Source organism: Rattus norvegicus, chromosome 14 (assembly GCF_021556685.1).
Source record: "Rattus norvegicus strain SHRSP/BbbUtx chromosome 14, alternate assembly SHRSP_T2T, whole genome shotgun sequence".
Taxonomy (NCBI): Eukaryota; Metazoa; Chordata; class Mammalia; order Rodentia; family Muridae; genus Rattus; species Rattus norvegicus.
In genome coordinates, this window is record NC_141547.1 from 80,656,252 (window position 1) to 80,676,420 (window position 20,169).

At 52.6% G+C, this 20,169-nt stretch overlaps 1 protein-coding gene across 8 annotated transcripts in view; it reads right to left on the reverse strand.

Annotated features, from left to right (window-relative positions):
• Positions 1-14,234, reverse strand: part of Sh3bp2 (SH3-domain binding protein 2) — a 37,138-nt gene extending 22,904 nt beyond the window's left edge. Inside the window, exons 1-2 of one of the 8 annotated variants that reach the window (XM_087583198.1) lie at positions 14,153-14,197; positions 6,800-6,881 (exon numbers count right to left, since the gene is read on the reverse strand). Coding sequence is in view for 1 of the 8 variants with exons in the window: in NM_001100684.1 (NP_001094154.1) it covers positions 14,052-14,140 (89 nt within the window). In the remaining 7 variants the exon portion in view is untranslated. 8 annotated transcript variants of the gene reach the window in all.
• Between the last annotated feature and the right edge of the window lie 5,935 nt (positions 14,235-20,169).

Here is a 20,169-nt window from a genome sequence, read left to right on the forward strand (position 1 = left end):
AGCAAAGGCTAAACCAGCTCTTTGGCTGAGGGGATGTGGCAAGACCACTGTTTCCTGCTCCAAGGCCTGGCCATTCCCAACACCTACAGTTTGAAACTTAAAGCCACTTCCTTTGAGGCTAGAACTACCTAGAACCTTGCCCTTTCACTGGAATCACATCAGCAGCTCAATCCTCCCCACCAATGTCACCAAGTGTGACACCAGCACTCTTTACTGACCTGCATCTCACTAAATCCCCAGGGGCCTAAGAGATGGATGAGGAGGAGCCAGAAGCTGGGCTTGGGTCACATACAAGCAGCATCTCTAGTGTGGCTAGAACCAGGATATCCCTGAGTCCAGAATGTGTGTCTCAAAACTAAACTGCACTCAAGGGTCTCTCATAGAATTGACGTCCATGTTGGCTATAGTCAAGGCTCACTGATGTTGACTGGGTGATACCAGCACAAGACTGAGCCAGGGTGCTAGGTGTCTACCACAAAGCACAGCACCAAGGAAACTCGTGATGTCTTTATGTCCTGGGATGTCTGACCAGGGCTTCCTTTCCCAGGCCCCGTATGTCACTGTTCCTCATAAGCGTGCCTGAGCTGGGTGGTGGAGTGTCTCTTGTGCTGACTGGGAGTGATGAGCTCCAGGGTTCCAGGAGACCCCCACACTTGGTGCAGAGTCTGCGCTAGCCAGGAGGGGGCAGCACACTAACTTCAAGGAGGATGACTGGGGAAGTGTTACGTGTTGAAGATAACTAGTCCCAGTACGGTGAGGGGTGGGTGGGGCTGGGGAGAAGGAAACAGGCAAAATCTCCGGGAAATGCACGCTGGCCTGGCATGATGGCTGCTGCGGGCTGCTCCCCTACCCCAAACCACAAGCCAGCAGAGGCGGCTCAGGATTCACACTTCAGTTCATCACAAACACTGACAAATTTCCACCTTTTAATTGCTTGAGAAAAAAAAAATCTTTCAAGGGTGCTGACGTATTAGACCAGGTCCACCCCCGAGTTCCTGGCACCTCACCCACAACTGCAGCCTGCATCTTTCAAGCTCCTGCCGGGCTTGACTCAGAGGAGTCCACTCCCCCACCACCCAGTGCAGTGAGCCTGGGCATTCTGATCCAGGCCTTGTACTAAAAACACTTGGAGCTGCCCCCTGAGACTGCTGCCACTCCATTCTGAGTTCCCCACCTAATGAGCATCTCTCCGCTCAAGCGACCTCTGGGAACAGATTGGGTCAGCGGCTAGACAACAGATCCGCTGTGTTCAGCCCTCCTTTTTTTTTTTTTTTTTTTTTTTTTTTTTTTTTCCGGAGCTGGGGACTGAACCCAGGGCCTTGCGCTTGCTAGGCAAGTGCTCTACCACTGAGCTAAATCCCCAACCCCCCATCCCCAGGCTCTTAACGCACTCTCAGCTCAGTTTCTTCACTGAGGACTAGATCCCACAGCTCCCGCGTGGGCCACCTACTGAGGTGACCAGCTCACTCCAGGATACTGGGCTTCCACTGGCACAACCTTCCTGCCACGCTGAACATCAAGCAAGCGTCAGAGAATGTTTTGGAAATTCTCTTGCTTGACACCTTCCCATTGCACTCCCAAGGGTCTGGTAAGATGCTCCATCATCCCTCTAGCCTGTGCCTGACCTGCATTCCCAGAGTGTCGGAATTTGATCCAAACACACTAGAATACATTCTAGCTCCACACAGCGGAGGGAATACGTTTTACCCTCCCTGCTTCCCAAGGCCACTGTCCCTTCTGGAGGACCCTTCCCAGTCCCTCACAGAATCTGGCTCCCTTTGTGTTCCCCCCTTCAATGCTGTTACCTATACTCTGCCCCAGCATCAGCGCTTGGGCACAGGGACCTCTCTAAGTCCATCCCCTGTGTGTCCTGGTATGTGCCTATGGTGTCCAGTATGATGTAGGCGACGGATTCTTCTTATAGTCTCTGTCTCCCAATAGCTGGCACCCCAATACCCCATGGCACTCAGCTAATGGTACTTTCTTGCCAAACGAGACCAGACTCGCCATCTAGACCAGTGGTTCTCAACTGTGATCCCTCTTGGGGATCGAATGACCCTTTCACAGTGGTCACCTGTCCGATATCTTGCATATAAGATAATTACAATACGACTCATAACAGTAGTGAAATTATACTCATGAAGTAGCAGTGAAAATAATTGTATGGTTGGAGGTCACCACAACATGAGGTAACTGTATTTAAGGGTCACAGCATTAGGAAGGTTGAGAACCACTGCTCTAGACACATGCACCCACCTTCTTCTTCCTAGCAGAGGAAAAGGGGGTTCTGTTTACATGGAGAATGTCCTTGAAGCTGTGCACTCTGGAGCAGGCACTGAGCCTTCCTGGATTGAGCTTCTCCTCACAGTACCTGTGCTGATAAAGCAAGAGTAGCAAGTTGCTGGGCAGCTTACACCCACACCTTGCCCCTGAGCCGCTCCTGATCCTCTGAAATCCTTAGGAATATAGTCAGGGGCAAAATCTACTAATAACTGTGGAACGCTGTCTCCTCTGAGGTCAGTGCTGAGCCCTGCTGTCAAGGGCAGGGCCTTCCCAGGTCCAGCCTGCTCTACCTCTCCAACATCCAGCAGCTGAGAAGACAGAGCTCCCATCCACTAACCCCTCCTGGAGACACCTACATCAGAGGCACATGATGGGGCCATGACATGGGGGTCAGGAATCCAGAGAGGATCCTGCCTCCAGCTGGACCAGGGAAACCGAGGGATCTTCCCTTGTGCCAAGGCTACTAACTTGGAAGCTCACAGTCACCTGTGCCAAAGTTAACATTCTGAGGGAGCCTCACAGCCCCAGGGTCCTAGGAGGCATTTTTCGTTAAGCTTGGCTCAGACCAGCCTTGGGACCCATCCCTGGGAAGACACCTGGATCCCTCAAAGACAGAAAGTCTGCCCTCCATGAGGACAGCAGTGCTGGGTCCCAGTCTCTGTAGACAAGGCAGGGCTCCGGGAAGGAGGCTAGGGGCCAGATGCTCATACCAGAAAATTCTAGCAAAGAAACAGAACCCCAGGCCTCAGCTCCTCAAAAACTGCAAAGTCCAAGGGGCCATTGGGGCTCAGGACAGAGGGATGGGCACCTGCTTTGCCACAGTCTGCAATGAAGCAGATGAGGAGTACTGAAGAGCTGAAGGCCCCATCTCTCATACTCAGCCATACTCTGGTGACCAAGTACGAGGGGCAAAAGGAGACAGTCAGAGCGTCGCTCTCTATGGGCAAAGCCCACAACCTGAACCCCAGGATCCAAGCTGGCATCATTGTCTATCTGGGACTGCCTATTAATAATCTGTGGAAGTGGCCACCTCTGACTCACACCCTTGTGACATCCATTCCACCAGACACTGTGACACATCAACCAGCATTGGGAAGCAATGTTTCATGTGAGTTAGCCAAGCCAGCGGATTACACAGACAGCTCTTCAGATGGACGACAGTTTATGCAAAGACCTTGGAGTCAGGACAGGAGAAGGTACACACACCTTTAGATATGCCAGACAGAAGTGCTACGGGGAACAGTACTCTGCTAAAGCAGCTGTCTGTGGTCTAAGCGTCTGGGCCGAGGCACCAAGCAGGCCCATGCTCCAGTCCCAACGTTGTCCCCTTGCACTAAGGCAGGCTACTCCTCTTCCTGAGAATGGTACTCCAAGGACCAAACCAAATGACTCACAAAGACTATGTCACGGGCACTGGGTCTAGTATTGGTGCCAGGGTCCTTGGGGTGAGGGCACCCTGCTGAGTTTGGATCCCAGCACAAGGGCTCTGAGACACTGAGGGAACACACTGGGCATATTGTATGTGGCCATGAAGTTCATGGTGGTGGGGGAGGGCAGAGATAGAGTGAGGAAGGCAATCAGAGTTCCACCCCCATTGCTCCACGCCAGAGCCATGGGCAGAGGTCAGGGGTCAGCCTTGGCACACTGAGTAAGCACCTGAAGTGTCCTAGAGCTGGCCCAGAGTCACTGTACCAGACCTTCTACTGTGGCCGTCTACTGGGGTCTCCCAGGGTACTCTAGAGATGCCAGCCCTGATCCCTGCCGTTGTCAGTACCTTGGCTACTCTATCCTCTATGACTCAACACTTGGGGATTTTTCACATCACGTTGGCTTCCTAGAGCCACACAAAATCAAGCTTCCTGGATCTGCTCAGCCTGGGCACTTTCCAGCCTGGCCTTCATTCTTAGTCCTTCTGTACCCCATGGTCTCCTGTGAATATTCTGACCCCTGTCTCCCCTGCCACAGACAGGGTCCATTCAGACTGAATCAGCTGACCTGCCCCCTCTGCCCACCCTCCATGGTACCCTCAGGTCTGTCTTAATTCATTGGCTCTCTTCCCCTTCCCACCCCCAGATATTACTATTTTTTTTTTTGGTTCTTTTTTTTCGGAGCTGGGGACCGAACCCAGGGCCTTGCGCTTCCTAGGCAACCGCTCTACCACTGAGCTAAATCCCCAACCCCCAGATATTACTATTTTTAAGCTGGTCCCAATCGCTGTTCAATTTTTATTCTCTGGGTTTATTTTATCCCGTAGTCTTTTGGATTTCATCACTTTTTATTCCTTAAGTCTGTCTTTCTTTCTTTCTTCCTTCCTTCCTTCCTTCCTTCCTTTGTGCCTTTCTTTCTTTCTTTCTTTCTTTCTTTAACAGAAGAAAGCATTTAATTGGTAACTTGCTTACAGTTTCAGAGAGTTAAGTCATGATCATCATGGCAAGAGGCTGATGGACATGGCACTTAAGCAGTAGCTGAGAGTGTTATATTCTAATCCATAGGAGGCAGAGAGGGAGGGGGAGGGGGAAGGATGGAAAGGAGGAGAGAGGGGAGGACAGAGGGGGAAGAGAGGAGGAGGGAGGGAGAGGCTTGAAAGGAGGGAGGGGAGAAGAGGAGAGGGAGAGGAAGGGGGAGGGAGAAGGGGAGGGGAAAGAGGAAAAGGGAGGGGGAGGGAGGGGGAGAGAGCCCTTAAGGTTTTCTTATTTGTTCTCTATAGTAGTGTGGTTACACACATGCATGCACACAGATTGGACAAGTGTCCCACCACTCAGGTATACCTCCAAGTCCCCCTTTCTGTGATGCAAGGTCTTGCTATGTTGCCCAGATGGTTCTGAACTTGAGACAACAGTTGTCTACCCCTCTGCAGCACACTTAGTAAACTTTTAGGTCTCCTTTTAGGCAACACCTTGTCCTCTCATTGGGTTCCTCTTGGGGTCAACTACAGGCCATCAGAGGTGATGGTCTGGGCCTTCTTCTCAGTAGGCAAGAGGTTGTAGATAGCTGTCCTGTCAGGTCTATCTCAGGCTGGACAGTGAGGAAGAGAAAAAGACAGACCAGAGGGAAGGAACTAGGGGACACACAGGAAGAACTGTGGAGAGGGACCAAAAGCAGGAAGGAGGTGCAGGCCAGACCCTGGCTTGCGGAACTGAGAACTGGTTGTTCCTCCTCAGCTGGGAAGCCAGGGCCTCTAAGGCCTGGTGGTAGACACCGTGACTCACGGCCTACTGCTGTCTCCTATCCTCACCCTTTAGCATGGTCCCACAGGGTGCCCAGCTGACCAAAACATTCCCAGGCCCCCTCACACTACCCCATTGTTTGGAGGCCGAGTGAGGACAAGGGTCTGGCCATGGGCCCTTGTGGACGGGAAAGAAGCCCAGGCCTGGCCTTCTTTCAGAAGTTTGGTCTAGTCTTTGACAGCCAGAAGAGGCCAGTTCCCCAACTCTACCCCTCCAACAGCCCAAGGCCAGGCCTCCTCCTTGCCACCTGCTTTGAGACAGCCTGCCTCAGCCCCAGCACAGGGCAGCTTTTTAAAGTGACTGGACTCAGCCTCAGGGTTCAAGGTCTTCATCCAGTATTTCATCCTGGGCCCCTCTCCTACTGTTCCCTGACCACGTTGTGCCATTAGTACCCACAAACTTACCGCTGGCCTTCCAGGTCAGGTGTCCCATGATCGGGCTGCGGGACAATACCCTTAAGGCCCTCAGGCAGCAGGGGCAGGGAAGCTTCTGAAGATGGCAGGCCTCTAGCGGCAGTATATGTCCCATTGTTCCCTGAGTCTGGTTCTCCAAGTCCAGCCCTCCTTCAGAGGCCTTGACCACCACAGCCTCAGATCTATGTTAACCCCAAATCCCATGCTTTCCTGTGTGCAGACTCTCTGTTCTCATGCCTAGTGTGGCAGTGCCTGGCCTTATTACCTACCCCCTCAGAGACTCCCACAGGTAATGTGGCTTCTGGTGGTCAGCAGAGCCCAGCCTCTCTTTCTGGCTACAGACCGTCCACAGGGGCTGTAGCACAGCTCTGTCAGTGTTGCTGACACAGCCTCAGGATAAGGAGGCTGGCTCCTCCCTCGGGAGATACAGCTGTCATCAGCAGCAAAAAGAACCCCAGCGCTGTATGGAGAGGGGCTGGGCCAGGCCGGAACCACTAGACCCAGTTCTTACCAGCTTTGCTCCCTATCTGTGGGTCCCTCTGTAGAGCTTCACCCCCTCCCTAGTTGCTTGACATCCTCACTCCAACCCCTCCATGGGTCTTTTGTACCTACTCCTCGCCGATTTTTCAGGGGATACTGCTGCAGGGTGGGGTACTGAAATGGTCTCCAGACCCCAAAGTGCAAAGTGAGCTTTTATTTTTACCTCTTCAATCTCCCAAGACAGGGTCTTACTGTGTAGCCTCATAAACCAGATTGGTCTCAGGCTTTTGGTCATCCCCCTGCTTCTCCCTTCTAAGGGTTAGGACTAGAGGTACCATCAAGCCCAGCTCAGAGTGATCCTCAAAAACAGAAGCCAAAGGACAGTAAGGCACTTACCACACAAGCAGGAGGACATAAGTTCAGATCCCCAGTCACCCACATAAACCGGGTAGGGCAGTGTACATCTGTGATTCCAGTACTGGAGGGTGGACAGAGACAGGAGGATTTGGTGAGCCCTGTTAACCAGCCAATTTACCCAAATTGGCAAGTTCCAGATTCAGTGAGAGACCTTATCTCAAAAACACGGTAGAAAACGATTGAGGAAGATACCCGACACCAGCCTTGGTCTTCTACATGTGTGCATAGAGATGTTCTGGTTGGTTGGTTTTTTGAAACCAGGTTTTTCTGAGAAGCCCTGGTCGTTCTAAAACTCACTCTGTAGACCAGGCTAACCTCAAACTCGTAGATCTGCCTGCCTCTGCCTCCCAAGTGCTAGGATTAAAGGCATGTATCTCACTGCCTGACATATGTGCACATGAATTCCCCCTTAATAAACATATATACATGTATGTAAACACACACACACACACACACACACACATCATAAAACACAACAACACAACCTTGGTGTCCACAGCACCCACACTGGCCAACAATCAGAGCTCTCACTCCACATGGTACCTTGTAAACCATTCTTGGACATCTTAAGTAGACTGAAAGCTGTGGATTTCTTCCTGTCTCTCTGGACCCGAGCCCCAAAACGGCTGCTCCCTTGATGCTCAGTGGGAAGAACCCTGATTGTAGAAGGGGTGTCTGAGACAGAGCCCAGAGGTGGGGCAGGGGGAATGTCCTTTCTCAACCCTCTTCCTTCCTAAGCAACTTCCTGTCTCCGGAGTGGGCACAGCCACCATCAACCACAGCACTTCACCCTCCTGGTCACATTTTTGAGAAAATGGGAAGGTTGATATCAGAGATCGAACTTTCCTGAAACTGAGCAATGAGCTGAGGAACTCAATGTTGACCTCTGTTATTACTTTATGACCAGTGGACCCAATAGCAGATGCCATAGCTGGCAAAACCAGGGCCAGGCCCCACCTTCCTGAGCAACCACAGCCTTGCGCCTGTCTGAAAGGGACAGAACTCAGTTCTAGAGAAGTCCAGAAGGCAGGTTTTCTAGGGGGCTCCTGCCCTATGGTTACGTCCTGGAGCTGTAGCTCCCTGGAGGAGCAATAGGAAGTTTGGGCAGGAATTCACAGGGAAGGGAGGCCAGCCCAAGGCACAACACAAAGATCTGAGACAAGTGGGTGCAGGTCAGAGAGGGTGGCAACTTCAGCTCCAGGCTGAGGCCTAACTCTTAGTGCCATTAGCTCTGGTCAGTGGGGGACTCTAGGGAGCCTGACTCCAACTCTGGAGGTCCTCAGTCATAGATCCAGTTTTCACTGAATTACCACTATATATCCCAGTGCTAGCAGTAGGCTGGCTTCCCCCTCACCATCCCATACCGCATGAGGCTAGACCTTTTATGTCTGCCCCTAAAGAGGGTGAAAAGTGTCCAGCTCACACAGCAAGGTCTATAGAAGCCATCTGCATCAACCCAGCCCCAGGAGGCTATCTCTGTGTACCTAGAGGCTTCTGACAACAGAACATAATGGCATTAGGGGATTTGACCCCTTCCTTGCTCTGCCATGGTCAGACAACGCAGCTGACCACTGATCTGCCTGCTAGGACCAGACCTCCAAACCATTTGCCTAGTCGTCAGGGGGGAAAAGGTCAATATCAACCACTTAACTCTTCCAAAAGGGGCTCCCCTTCCTGGATTCAAACAAGAGGAGAAGCAGCACTCAGGGTCAGAGCGGTTTCTGCTGTGCTTCCCCCTGCTCAGTGCCTCGCACCGTGTCCCTAGGGCACACTCCTCACATCTGCCAACTCAGGACTCCAGGCCTCTCCAGGTGCCACCCACCCCGCTCCCCTAACGTTTGTAAATCTCACCTTCTGCTGGGACCTCTTACAGATGCCAGCTCTTGAGGCTCAACACCTAAGAGCCTTGTTTCTGGCAGGCAGCTTAGGGGAGACCAGGTTGACCCCCAATGTTGGCCTCAATGTGTATCCTTTCCTTTCCTTTCCTTTTTTTAACAGAAGAACATAAACACAGTTCCCACCACCAAAAATCATGCAGTCAAGTTTCCCCCATTTGAGGTGTCAGTACATCCGAAGGACAAACCTTGCCCTGGGAAAACCACCTTCGTAAACATGGTATCTCCCTGCCAGGTAAGTATCAAAGTCCGTCTTTCAACAGGAGCAGTTGCAGAGAAAAGCACTTTTGCACTTCAGGGCAGGGCCACATGTGGTGACTATTTTTCCTACCAGAAAATAATTTCCTAGCCTGTCCCACTTGCTGAAGTCAATGAGACCAGGCTCAGGAGAGGCTGGGTCCCTGCTGCTGGGTGGCAGATGGGAGGGGCTGTGACAGCAACCTAGAGAGCTTCGTGAGAGGCCCCAGCTCGACAACCCACCATTGTCTGAATGGAAACTGCCAACCCAGGCAGCACAGCTCCAGGATGATGGGCCGGGTCTGTCTCCGGCTCAGTGGAGAGGAAAGTGGCAAACCAACTTCAAAGCCTATCATGCCAGTAAGTGCCCAACCCACCCAGCCTGCAGGGACTTCCCTACTCAGGGAGGCCCTGGAGTTCTCTCTGCAAGGCTCCATGAGTTCCTGACCAGGGTGGTGAACAGGTAGGTCGCCGTGCATCGCCGCGTACTGAGCTATGAAGAGGTCTACAGCTCAGGAGTAGGGCAGGGTACAGGCAGCCAAGGAAGGTCCCCTGATCACTAAGCAGGATTATTGTGTCTGTAACAAAAATTCCTTCTCAGAGAGTGTCACGGCACGGGCCAGACACTGAGTTACAGCATGGGATAGAAATCCTTGTCTTTGAGCCTGTGGGTCTGACCACTCTTATGGTCCAGACTTGGCTTTGGGCCTGGTACACACAGCATACAGCATGTGAGGAACAGGTACTGAATGGAGTCTGCCAATGTCATAGATGCAGGGAAGGTGGAGTGGAAATCCTCAGCTCCCCATCCAGCTTCCAAGTGAACTGTGAGTGCTGTCCTAGGTTTCAAAGCTATGAAGTAAAGCTAAAACCCACCCCAGCATTCCAGGCCCCCAGACCAGCCCTGGCCTCTTCCCATCCTGATTAGGAGTAGGCAATTGTAAGTGCTTGGCCATCTCCTTACCTGCCTTAGCAAGGTAGGTAGGGTCATAGGGGAAGCTCAGGGTATGGGGCCGGTTGTTTTTCTAATACCCCAGAACAGATTATAATACTCTGAGGCCCAGGTCGTAGAGAACCCCAAATGAGACATGCAGTCTGTTCAGGGACAAGAGCGGGAACCCCCAGCTCAGGTCTGAGGATGCTGCCTTGAGAGGCATCTCAAGTGAGTGCCTCTCACCTGTAGGTGCTTGAAGTCTGAGGGAGTTGTCTTTTAAATGTCATTTAAATCCCATTAGCTAATCCTGATCTGATCCCATTTCTCTCGGGGGAAGGTGCTGAAGCCCAAAAACCTCAAGTTGGACAAGGCTATGGCTTTGTCTTGCTTCTGTGCCTTTCCTGGTCAGCCTCTGTTCTCAGAACTCCAGGAAACCAGCCTGAGCTGGCTTTGCCCTAGGCCATGAGAGAGCTCAGCCCTGGTCATGGCATGCACATTACCAGTCTGGCAGATCCCAGGCCAAGAACCACACCTCCTTCTGCAGGCTCAAGCAGGTAGACACCCTGCACCCTACTCAGCGATCTAACGCAAAGGCGTTTGGCTATAAGCCATTCTACCATGCCCAGCGGGTATTCAATAAACATGATTCAAAGGGAGGCAGACAGCAATTCTCGGAATCAGAGTTTGGCTGTAGGGCATGGGAGTGTATGCTACAAGGGTGCCTGACTGCCTGTGAGGCTTCCTGACTTCCATGGGCTACTGCCCAAAGTGACCAAGCCAATGCTATTCCTGGAAGTCAGCTAGCAAAACTCACTCAGGTATATCTGGAATCTCTAATGGCCAGCTCACACAGACCAAGGAGTTGTCCCTAAATCCTGGGGGCAGTGATTTACTTCATGGAGCAACAGAGAGTCCAATCATTTGGTGCTAGAACCTCAGAAGTCAGCGCCGGGGCAGAAGAATAAAAGCAGAGGGAACAGCATCTGGGTACCCATGATGCCCCATCCTGAAACCCAGCCGGCTTTCTGTTTTATTCCTACTGTCCCTGCAGTTCATGGGTGGGGGTGGGGTGCTGACACTAAGCCCAAGTACAGCCATGTGGCCCTACACCTGCACTTTGCTTTACAGAACAGAAAAGTGAGAGTCAAGAAGAATAATTTGGGGCTGGAGAGATGGCTCAGTGGTTAAGAGCACCAACTGCTCTTCCAGAGGTCCTGAGTTCAACTCCCAGCAACCACATGGTGGCCCACAACCATCTGTGATACCCTCTTCTGGTGTGTCTAAAGATAGCAGCAACGGTGTACTCACATACATTAAATGAATAAATAAATAAAATCTTTTAAAAGAAGAAGATGAATATAATTTGGGGCTAGAGAGGACTCGGGTTCAATTCCTGGCACCCACACGAGAGCTCGCAACTGTCTGTAACTCCAGTTCCAGGGGACTTGACACCCTCACACAGACACCCAGGCAAATCACCAGTGTACATAGAATGAATAAGTCATTAAGAAAAGGAAGAAGTACAATGTGCCTGGGAGACCCAGGACCCTGAATCAAGGCAGGAGGCTGCAGCATTTCCCTGGGCTGAGGGGCTGTGAGGGAGGTGGAAGTGGGCATGAAAAATGCCCACAACCCCTGTGCACCCACACACGGGACCATCTCTAGCCCTTGAGTCCCCAAACATGGGGGGAGTACTCCAGAGGCACACTGGGGTACTTTACTCTCCGAGGAGGACTCTGAGGTGTGAAGAGGCCCCTCTCTGACTCTTCAGACTCCTCCATGTTTTTACCATGTCTGGGATACCAAGGGCATTTCGATCAATGATCTGCCATCCTCCCTGGTCTGTCTGTTCATCTGTCTGTCCGTCCCTTCCTAACAGTTTCATGCCCAGCTCCAAGAGTCCCTTTCCTATAAATCTTGCCTTTCCCAGGCTCTAGGTTCCCCACCTCCTCTGCCCAGGCTGCCCACTTCCTCTGCCAAGCAGGTTTATAAAAGAACCAGACCTGTCTGTGCCCAGGGAATCTGGAAGGACATGAACCAGGCAGATGATGGCAGGGCAAGAGGTCTGTCAGAGTCTCTGACCCTTGGTCCCCACCCTGGAGCTTTGAGGACAGAACCCACACTGGTCAGTCTTTGTGGACTCAGGTGTTTACCCACAGGACCAATACAAACAGGGACCTGGAAGCCTGCTCTGTGCCCCAGGCCTCTCCAGGCCTGGCCTTGCCCATCACAAGTCAAAATGGTCTGTTGTCCCTGTCTGACCAGGACACACACCCCCGTCACCTGAGTATCAGCTGCTTACCCCTAGCAGACTGTGGTCACTCATAACCACCCTCAGGTAGAAAGTGTTTGCCAACCCTCATGTTACAGAGGTAATGGAGGCTCGGCAAGAGGAAATGCCTGATGAATATCATGTAGATGGATTTGAACCCAAGCCCCCAGCCTGGGTTTATGTCCTTCCATCTGTCCTTCTATGATTAAAGCAGGTCATTTTGACTCACCGGGCTTCCTGGATTTCTGTAGGCCAACATATGCTCATGCACCCATATGGGGACAAAAGGATACTAGGGACTGACTCAGCACCCCACTTCCTCTGAGAAGGAAGTGAAAAGGAAGGGCCAAGGCAGTCCTGGAGTCTACCTTCCTTCCTTCTGTCTCTCCTAGCCCAGCCTCCTGAGCGGGCTTCCATATAACCCTGTAGGGGGCTCCCCACAAAGGCCAGTCTCCCTTTCAACTCCTCTCTTGCCAGGTGAATTTGCCCATCAGTTTTTGGTTCTTTTTTTTTTTTTCGGAGCTGGGGACCGAACCCAGGGCCTTGCGCTTCCTAGGTAAGCGCTCTACCACTGAGCTAAATCCCCAGCCCCTGCCCATCAGTTTTTGTTTACCCTTTAGTTTGTCCTCTCTGCCAGGGTATGTCTCCACCCAGAACCCAGAGCCAGGTCCCAAAGAGGCAGAGAGGGCATGGAAAAGGAGGTGGACAGACCTGTGGTTCACATCTCCTTGGAGCCATCCCAGGCCCCAGGAGTGGAGAGCTTAATCTGGGGCCCTAAGCTGGGCTTCCTTGCCAGGGAAAGAACACAGTGGTCCAAAGAGACTGAAGCCGGTGAGCACAGCACTCACCTAGGTCACCCAGAGTTGACCTGAGTCCATTTTCTCACTCCCAGCCCAGCACCTAACTTCTTGACCTGTGCTGTGAAACAATTCTGTGCATCTCACCGATGATCCAGTAGGTGATATTTCCAGAGCCCCCTCAGGTGGGGTTTAGAATCTTTAACAGGGGTTGGGGATTTAGCTCAGTGGTAGAACGCTTGCCTAGCAAGCGCAAGGCCCTGGGTTCGGTCCCCAGCTCCAGGGGGGAAAAAAAAAGATTGAGCAATAGAATCCTTAACAGTCACATGTAGTAAGTCCCGAGGTCCCACACTGTGCCCAGCAGGGGTGGCTTCTCAGGGGCTCTTATTGGAGTCACCTGCCTAGGAGGCACAGAACTAGCAGTGTCAAGGAACGAGGAGAGAGAGAGAGAGAGAGAGAGAGAGAGAGAGAGAGAGAGAGAACAGGAGCTGCGTAGGGTCATGGGAGGTGGCAGAGGGAGTTGGCTCCAAGGGGGCTCTCAAACTGTTAACAGCCAAGGCACAGAGCCACAGAAGGGTGGAGGTGGAAACCCTCATGTCCGCTAACCTACAACGCTCTGAACAGTCTTCTATCTTTTCAGAGACTCACTCCTCCTCAAAAATCTCCAAACTCCCCACACCCAGTCATTCACTCGTCAGTGTGAATCAGCACTAACAGGTGGCTTTTCTCTTAAACTTCATGGAGCCTTTGTGGGAAGAAAAGTTTGGAGGGAATGAAAGCAAATTCACCTCCTAAGTCTTTGGAAGCCCCGCTAGATGAGCCCTGTAACCTGGGTCTAGCAACGGGTGCCAGGGGAGCCGGAGGGACTGGAGGGACCCAGGACACACGCGAAACAGCAGCCCTCTCTCTTAGACTGAACGCCCAGCCCTGAGCCCAGACTGCCGCGGTCCGCCCTAAGAACCCGACTCCCGGGGTTGGGGGTTTAGCTCAGTGGTAGAGCGCTTGCCTAGCAAGCGCAAGGCCCTGGGTTCGGTCCCCAGCTCTGAAAAAAAGAAAAGAGAAAAAAAAAAAAGATTTATAAGAACCCGACTCCCACCTCACAGCGGGACACAGGTTCCAGGGACCCAGGCAGGTCTCTGAGACACGACTGTGCCGCGCATGTCCACGACCGGTCCCAAAACCCATGCAGTGCCTTACCCGCCGGTTCCCAGCCCACCGACTCTGCGTCCGGGAGGCGGATCCTCCTCTGTTGCTTCGCTTTGCAGCCAGCTGGGCGGGCAGCAGGCACTCCGGTGCAGGCTCCGCCTCCAATCTGGCCCCGCCTCCCAGGTTCAGGCCCCCGCCCTCGCACTAATCAATGAGCCCCACCCCTGGTCTAACTTCTCCACCCGTTCCCTCTCATGCTCTGGCAGCTTAACACACCTTTTCTGGTTGGTCAGAGATTGGTTGGTGGACTAAGGTGTCTGTAACCAGCAAGCAGTAGGTGCCCACTAGATGTAGGCAGGTGTCTGAGTGAGCAGAGAGTCTTCCTCTCTTTCTTTCTCTCTCTCTCTCTTACACACACACACACACACACACACACACACACACACACACACACACACACACACACACACACACCTTTGATCCGGTGGTCTCCTCGGTGGTATCCTCTCTGGGATAGCAGCATGTGTCTGCTGTGCTGGGTGGGGCTGACTCAAATCTAGGCCCCAGGGTTGGGGATTTAGCTCAGTGGTAGAGCGCTTGCCTAGGAAGCGCAAGGCCCTGAGTTCGGTCCCCAGCTCCGGGGGGAAAAAAAAAATCTAGGCCCCAGGTAAGGGCACCTGTCACCTGTCCATTAACCCCCTCACAGTCAGGAAAGGTTTGCTGGGAACCTCTGGAATCCTACTAGAGACTTTTCAGCCACATCTAAAGGAAATATTGCCTGTAGGACATGGGCTGGAAATTCATGGCCAGCACTGGGTTGCTATGCTGAAGCCAAGGACTCAAGGCTTCCTGTGCACAGCCACTTAAGCCTTCTGCTAAGCCTATCTATAGGCCTGGGGGACCACACGCAAGGGGCAGGGACCTGGGGAGGGGTGACCACCTAAGAGGAGATGGCTTCCTAAGAGAGCCCTGGGGCCAGGCAGGGATATGAGTCTGGAGTGGAGTCAGGCTGGCAGAAGTCCCCAGGGGAACATATAGGTTTTAAACCTAGGGAACTATGGGCTAAGGAAGGGCTGGCTCTGGAGGGAGCTACCCAGATGGGAGGGGCCTAACTGCTATAGAGATAAGGATTACAATGGATGCTCCAGACCAGGCTGAGGCTGAAGGGGCTGAGTAGGAGTCCACCCGTGCTGAGCTGCTGGCGGGGACTCGGGACATCCATAGCTGCACAAGTGTGGGTTACACGTCCCTGTCCACGTCTGTTCCAGGGCTGCCCAGGTCCAAAGGACCCATACTTAGTTCTTTGATGTGAGGCATCCCCGCAGGCAGAGGGGTTAACTGGGTATAGGCTAGGAAATTAGTTCGGTCAAGCATTGAGCAAATATAGAGAGGCTGGTGCCCACTAGGAAAAGACCAGAAAACCTAGGGCTTGGGAAAGGAGGCAGTAAAAGACATGAGGGAAACTTCAGCCAACGAGGCACTGGGTTCTCCACTGGTGAAGAGGATGAAGAGAGGAGCAGGGAGCATGCCCAGAATCCTAACCCTTCAGCCCTCAGAGTTGACCCACACTCATTATTCCTGTCTCTGGCCCTAGGGTAACACCACTTGCCCACAGTTTAGCTTTCATGGATCCCAGTGGCTAAGAAGACAGGTGCTGACTGGCTGAGATGCCCATCCTCTAGGGTACCCACCATGCCCCCATCTCTGCTGCCCAGGTGTCACCTCTGTGTACCTAAGTTGTCTATGACACTCTGCCTGCCCAGGCTACTCCATCTTCTCCTGTGGAGAGTGCCAGGTGCAGAGCACTATGCTGTTTGGCCCAGAATCCTACACTTTCACCCCCTCCTCTGTGCCTTACTGCTGGGACTTGGCTCAGGGTTGGACAGAGTTAGGCACATCTACCCCTGGTGTCAAGTTCAGTTAATCACACGCATGACCCCATCAAGGGCCCTGGGGACCCTGAAATGATTCAAGGCAAATCCTGATCCTTATGGCTAGCAGGAAATGGACACAGATACTATTGAGTCACTTTGCATCTCTTGTCCCCAAAGCTGAGGGAGGGACAGAGACCGGGAGGGAAGTAGAGCAAAGCCAGACATTGGTGCCACCTGCAGGAACCTGACTGAAGGCATAGGCAGGGCTGGCTTCCTCGTACCACGTTCAGAGAAGATGGAAGGAGCTAGAGACTGTAGCTGTGGTGGGGCCCAGGGTCTGAGCACCCAGAGCTCCCAAGTTGAGCTGAAAAGATGGCAGGCTATGCAAGACAGAACCCATGCTTCAGGTGAGCAGGAGCAAAACCCCTAAGCAGGCACAGAGAGGGAAAGCAGGTCTCTGCAAAGCACATGTGTAGTGGGCCAGTCCTCCCGTGCAAGCGAAGTTGCCAGGTCATCTTCCTGGCCACCAGAGGCCCCCTTAGCAGCTCCCCCCCCCCGTGTCCCCTTATCCTGGAACCTCTTTCTCCCTTTGCAAAGCTCAAGGGTCACTTTTGTTCCCTATTCTCCCATCCCACATCTTGTCTTCCATCTATCTGGAGGTCCTACCGGCTCATGCCCAGTAGACTACCTTTGCCAGTCACCGGCCTACTCCTCCTTCTGGACTGTTCCTCACTAGGAACACTAGTGAGCTTCCTCCCAGCTCACTCTTGCCCCAGATTCTTGCATGGACCTGTCCCTTCTCTCCCATCTGTCTGCTGTCAGCCTCACCGGTTCTTTGTTAGAAGACTCTTTCCCTGGGCTAGAGCAGTGGTTCTCAACCTTCCTAATGCTGCGACCCCTTAACACAGTTCCTTATGTTGTGGTGAGCCCCCCAACCATCAAATTATTTTCCTTCATAACTGTAATTTTGCTACTGTCATGAATCATAATTTACGTATGTGTGTTTTCCAATGGTCCTATGCCATCCCTACGAAAGGGTCATTTGACAACCCCAAGGCGTCTCCACCCACAGGTTGAGAGATGTCTTGGTGAGAAAAGATACCATGCACGCTCCATAACTTTAGTTTGATCTCTAGAACTCACGCAAAGGTGAAAGGAGAGAGGCAACTCCACAAAGGTGTGTGTGTGTGTGTGTGTGTGGTGTGTGTGTGTATGTGTGTGTGTATGCATGCATGTGTTCGTGTGTGTGTGTATGCATATATGTGTTTGTGTGTGTGCATGTGTGTGTATGCTTGTATGTGTTCCTGTGTGTGTATGCATGTATGTGTGTGTGCATGTGTGTGCATGTATGTGTATGCTTGTATGTGTTCCTGTGTGTGTATGCATGTATGTGTGTGTGCATGTGTGTATTTGTGTGTATATGCAGAATTGTGCATGTGTGCCCACCCTCCTTATATTCCTCCCTCTTCCCCTGTCCTTTGAACCCCAACATCTGCACACCCAGGCCCCCTTTAGAATGCCATCTTACTAGAGCAAGACCTTGCTTGCCCCGGGGCTCATCCACTTCCTGGAACAAAATAGATGCTTAATAAATGGCCAGTGAAGGGAAATACAAAACCAGCAGGTAGAGTTCTCAGGGAAGGAAAGACTGCCTTCCCAATCAGGTGCCTCTGTTGGAGGAACACTGACCCACCTTCTTGTTTCTATCCCCAAGAATGGCTTCATGGTTAGGCTGCTTCTCCTTGGCAGGCCCGTTTCTAGGTGGGCTGAAGGTGACTGGCCACTCATATGGGGGACAGCAGGAGGCAGGGAACCCCACAGACCAAAGCAGTCAGGGTGAGTGGGAGAGGGGTGGTTAAAGGGGAACCTTGTAGATGATTAGCTCAGGCTGGACTCAAACTACAAAGAGGTGTGTGTCGGGGTGGAGGGAGAGTTGGCCTCAGACATCTGGCAGATGTAATCATCTAGCAGGCTTCGAGAACAAGGCTGGGTCCTCTCCTGGGAGACTGGCTTAATGGCTTGCCTTCTTGGGTTCTAGGTCTTCCCTTAGAGGAGCAGACTCTGTGGCTCTCTCACACTGGACTTGCTCAAGGGGAGGCAAAAAGTTTTCTCCTTTGCTGGTATTAGTCAGAATCTAGGCAGAGGGTAGGGAGTGGAGAGTGGCTGAAGGGACTTCAACATGCCAGGCTATCGATGGGGTATGCACAGGGCCCTGATTCAGGTCCAGGCCATACTCCAAGCCGTGGTTCTTACTGTCGCAGTCCCACATGCACGTTGGGAGAGCCAGCAGAGCACCCCTGCCCAGGAGACCTTTCTAGGCTCCTGTGTCATGCACCACCCAGTTGTCCCTTTCAGCTTTCGCCACACCCTGCAGGGTAGGACTCTACAGTCCTGCTTGGCTGGCCCAGCCTCTGAACATCTGGCCAAGCTTTTCTGTACCTCTCATGCCCAGCCAGGCCAGGCTTCCTGGCCAGGCAGAGAGCAGGTGTGAGATGGGGAGTTGGAGGTTTTCCGAGGATGGCAGGACCAAGTTGGACCAGACCTGGAAGAGCTTTCTTGGAGAAGATGCTACATTGGAGGACAGAGGGAGGATGGAGCAAGAGCTACAGCCAGGCAGAAGGGCCCCACCTCCGACACCTCCCTCCCAGCTGTCCTCACTCCCCACCCACCCACCCCCCAGCCCTTCCACAGACATGCATGTGGCTACCTAACTTTGGTGATAAAGCCCAGCTTGGCACTGGCATTCCCAACAGAAAAGTTTATTTGGATCAGTTTTCGATATAGAACACTATCAAAACAACCTTAGTAGAAACTTCTATTTAAAAACAGCCAAGCACAGTGGGTGGCAGACCCCTGGCCTCACATATACCAATACTTCTATTTTTACACCCAAACATGCTTTCAACCCCCGGAGCCCGATTTGGAACCTGAAAGCAGCCTGTTCTATTCTGGGACTCACTTCCGGCCTTGGTGGTGTGGTGGAGGTGGTGTTTGTACACACAGGCTGCTCTGCCCTCTGCCCTCCCCATTTCCTCCGCCTCCTGTCCCTTCCTGCCCTCTTTCAGCTACATAACCTCCAGGACAATAATGGGGTCTGGAAGGAGACCACAGGCTTGGGTAGGGAAGCTATAGCCTTCAACGGCATGTGGTTCCCCATGATCTCTTGTAAGGCCCACCAATCACCCAAGCCTGTGTGAGGAGGGGAGGCCAGCCTTTCTCCAGTCAACACCGGACACTGAGATGTGGGGTGAAAAGTGCATGTGACAATAAAAAAGTCCGCCAAAACTGTGGCGGGAGGAGAAGGGGAAATAATAATCCTGGCCCAGGAGACTTGAGGACTGGCTTCTATCCTTGCCCTACACCTGCCCCAGGCCCTGTCAAGGTAGAGTCTGCCAAGTAGAAATGAATGTGGGGCTCCCCCACAAAGTTCCAGAACCACCTGCCCCTCCAGACCTGGCACTGGGTCTAGATGGGCACCACCCAGTTTTCAGCCTGACTACTTCTCCCTTCTACTCTTCTGTTCTTAGACCTGGGTCTCTATTCCCACCCACGAGAACCTCAAACCATGCTGGCCAGACCCAAGACTCCCAGTTGCTACCTAACCCACCCCAGATGCTACATAACCTTGGGGCACGGTGTTGACCCCTCAAAACCTTGATCCCTACTGTGCTCATTCCTTGAAGGCTACCCTGGAGCCCTCCTATGCCACAGATGGGCCCCAAACATGGAGGAGGTCAGATAGGCTTTGCCCAGAAAGTCTCTGTTGGCCCTGCACCTCCTCCTTACCTCCATCCTCAGAGGTAGGACTGGAAAAGTCACAACTGTGACAAAGTAGCCAGACTGTGCTCTACCCAGACATTTTCCTGCCAAGGAACACCTGCCCCAGGCTGTGGCTTTCCCATCACAAAGCGAAGACCAGCAGGGGAGCAAGAAGGGCTCAAGGAAGGAGAGGCTGAATCTGTCCTGTCCTGTGGTGGTTAAGTACCTAGGTGAGAGGCAGGCAGGGAAGTCCCCTTTCCAGTGTGCACAGGCTGAAATTAGTAAACTCTATTTTCTTTTTTTTTTTTTTTTTTTTAACCATCTTAAGAAGTGGGCACTGTAACTCTGGGGATTCCCTCTGCAGACCCACAACGATGAATTAAGCCTGAGGCAAGGGTTCAGACCAAGTTTAATCTCAGTCAGGCCTGACACTGT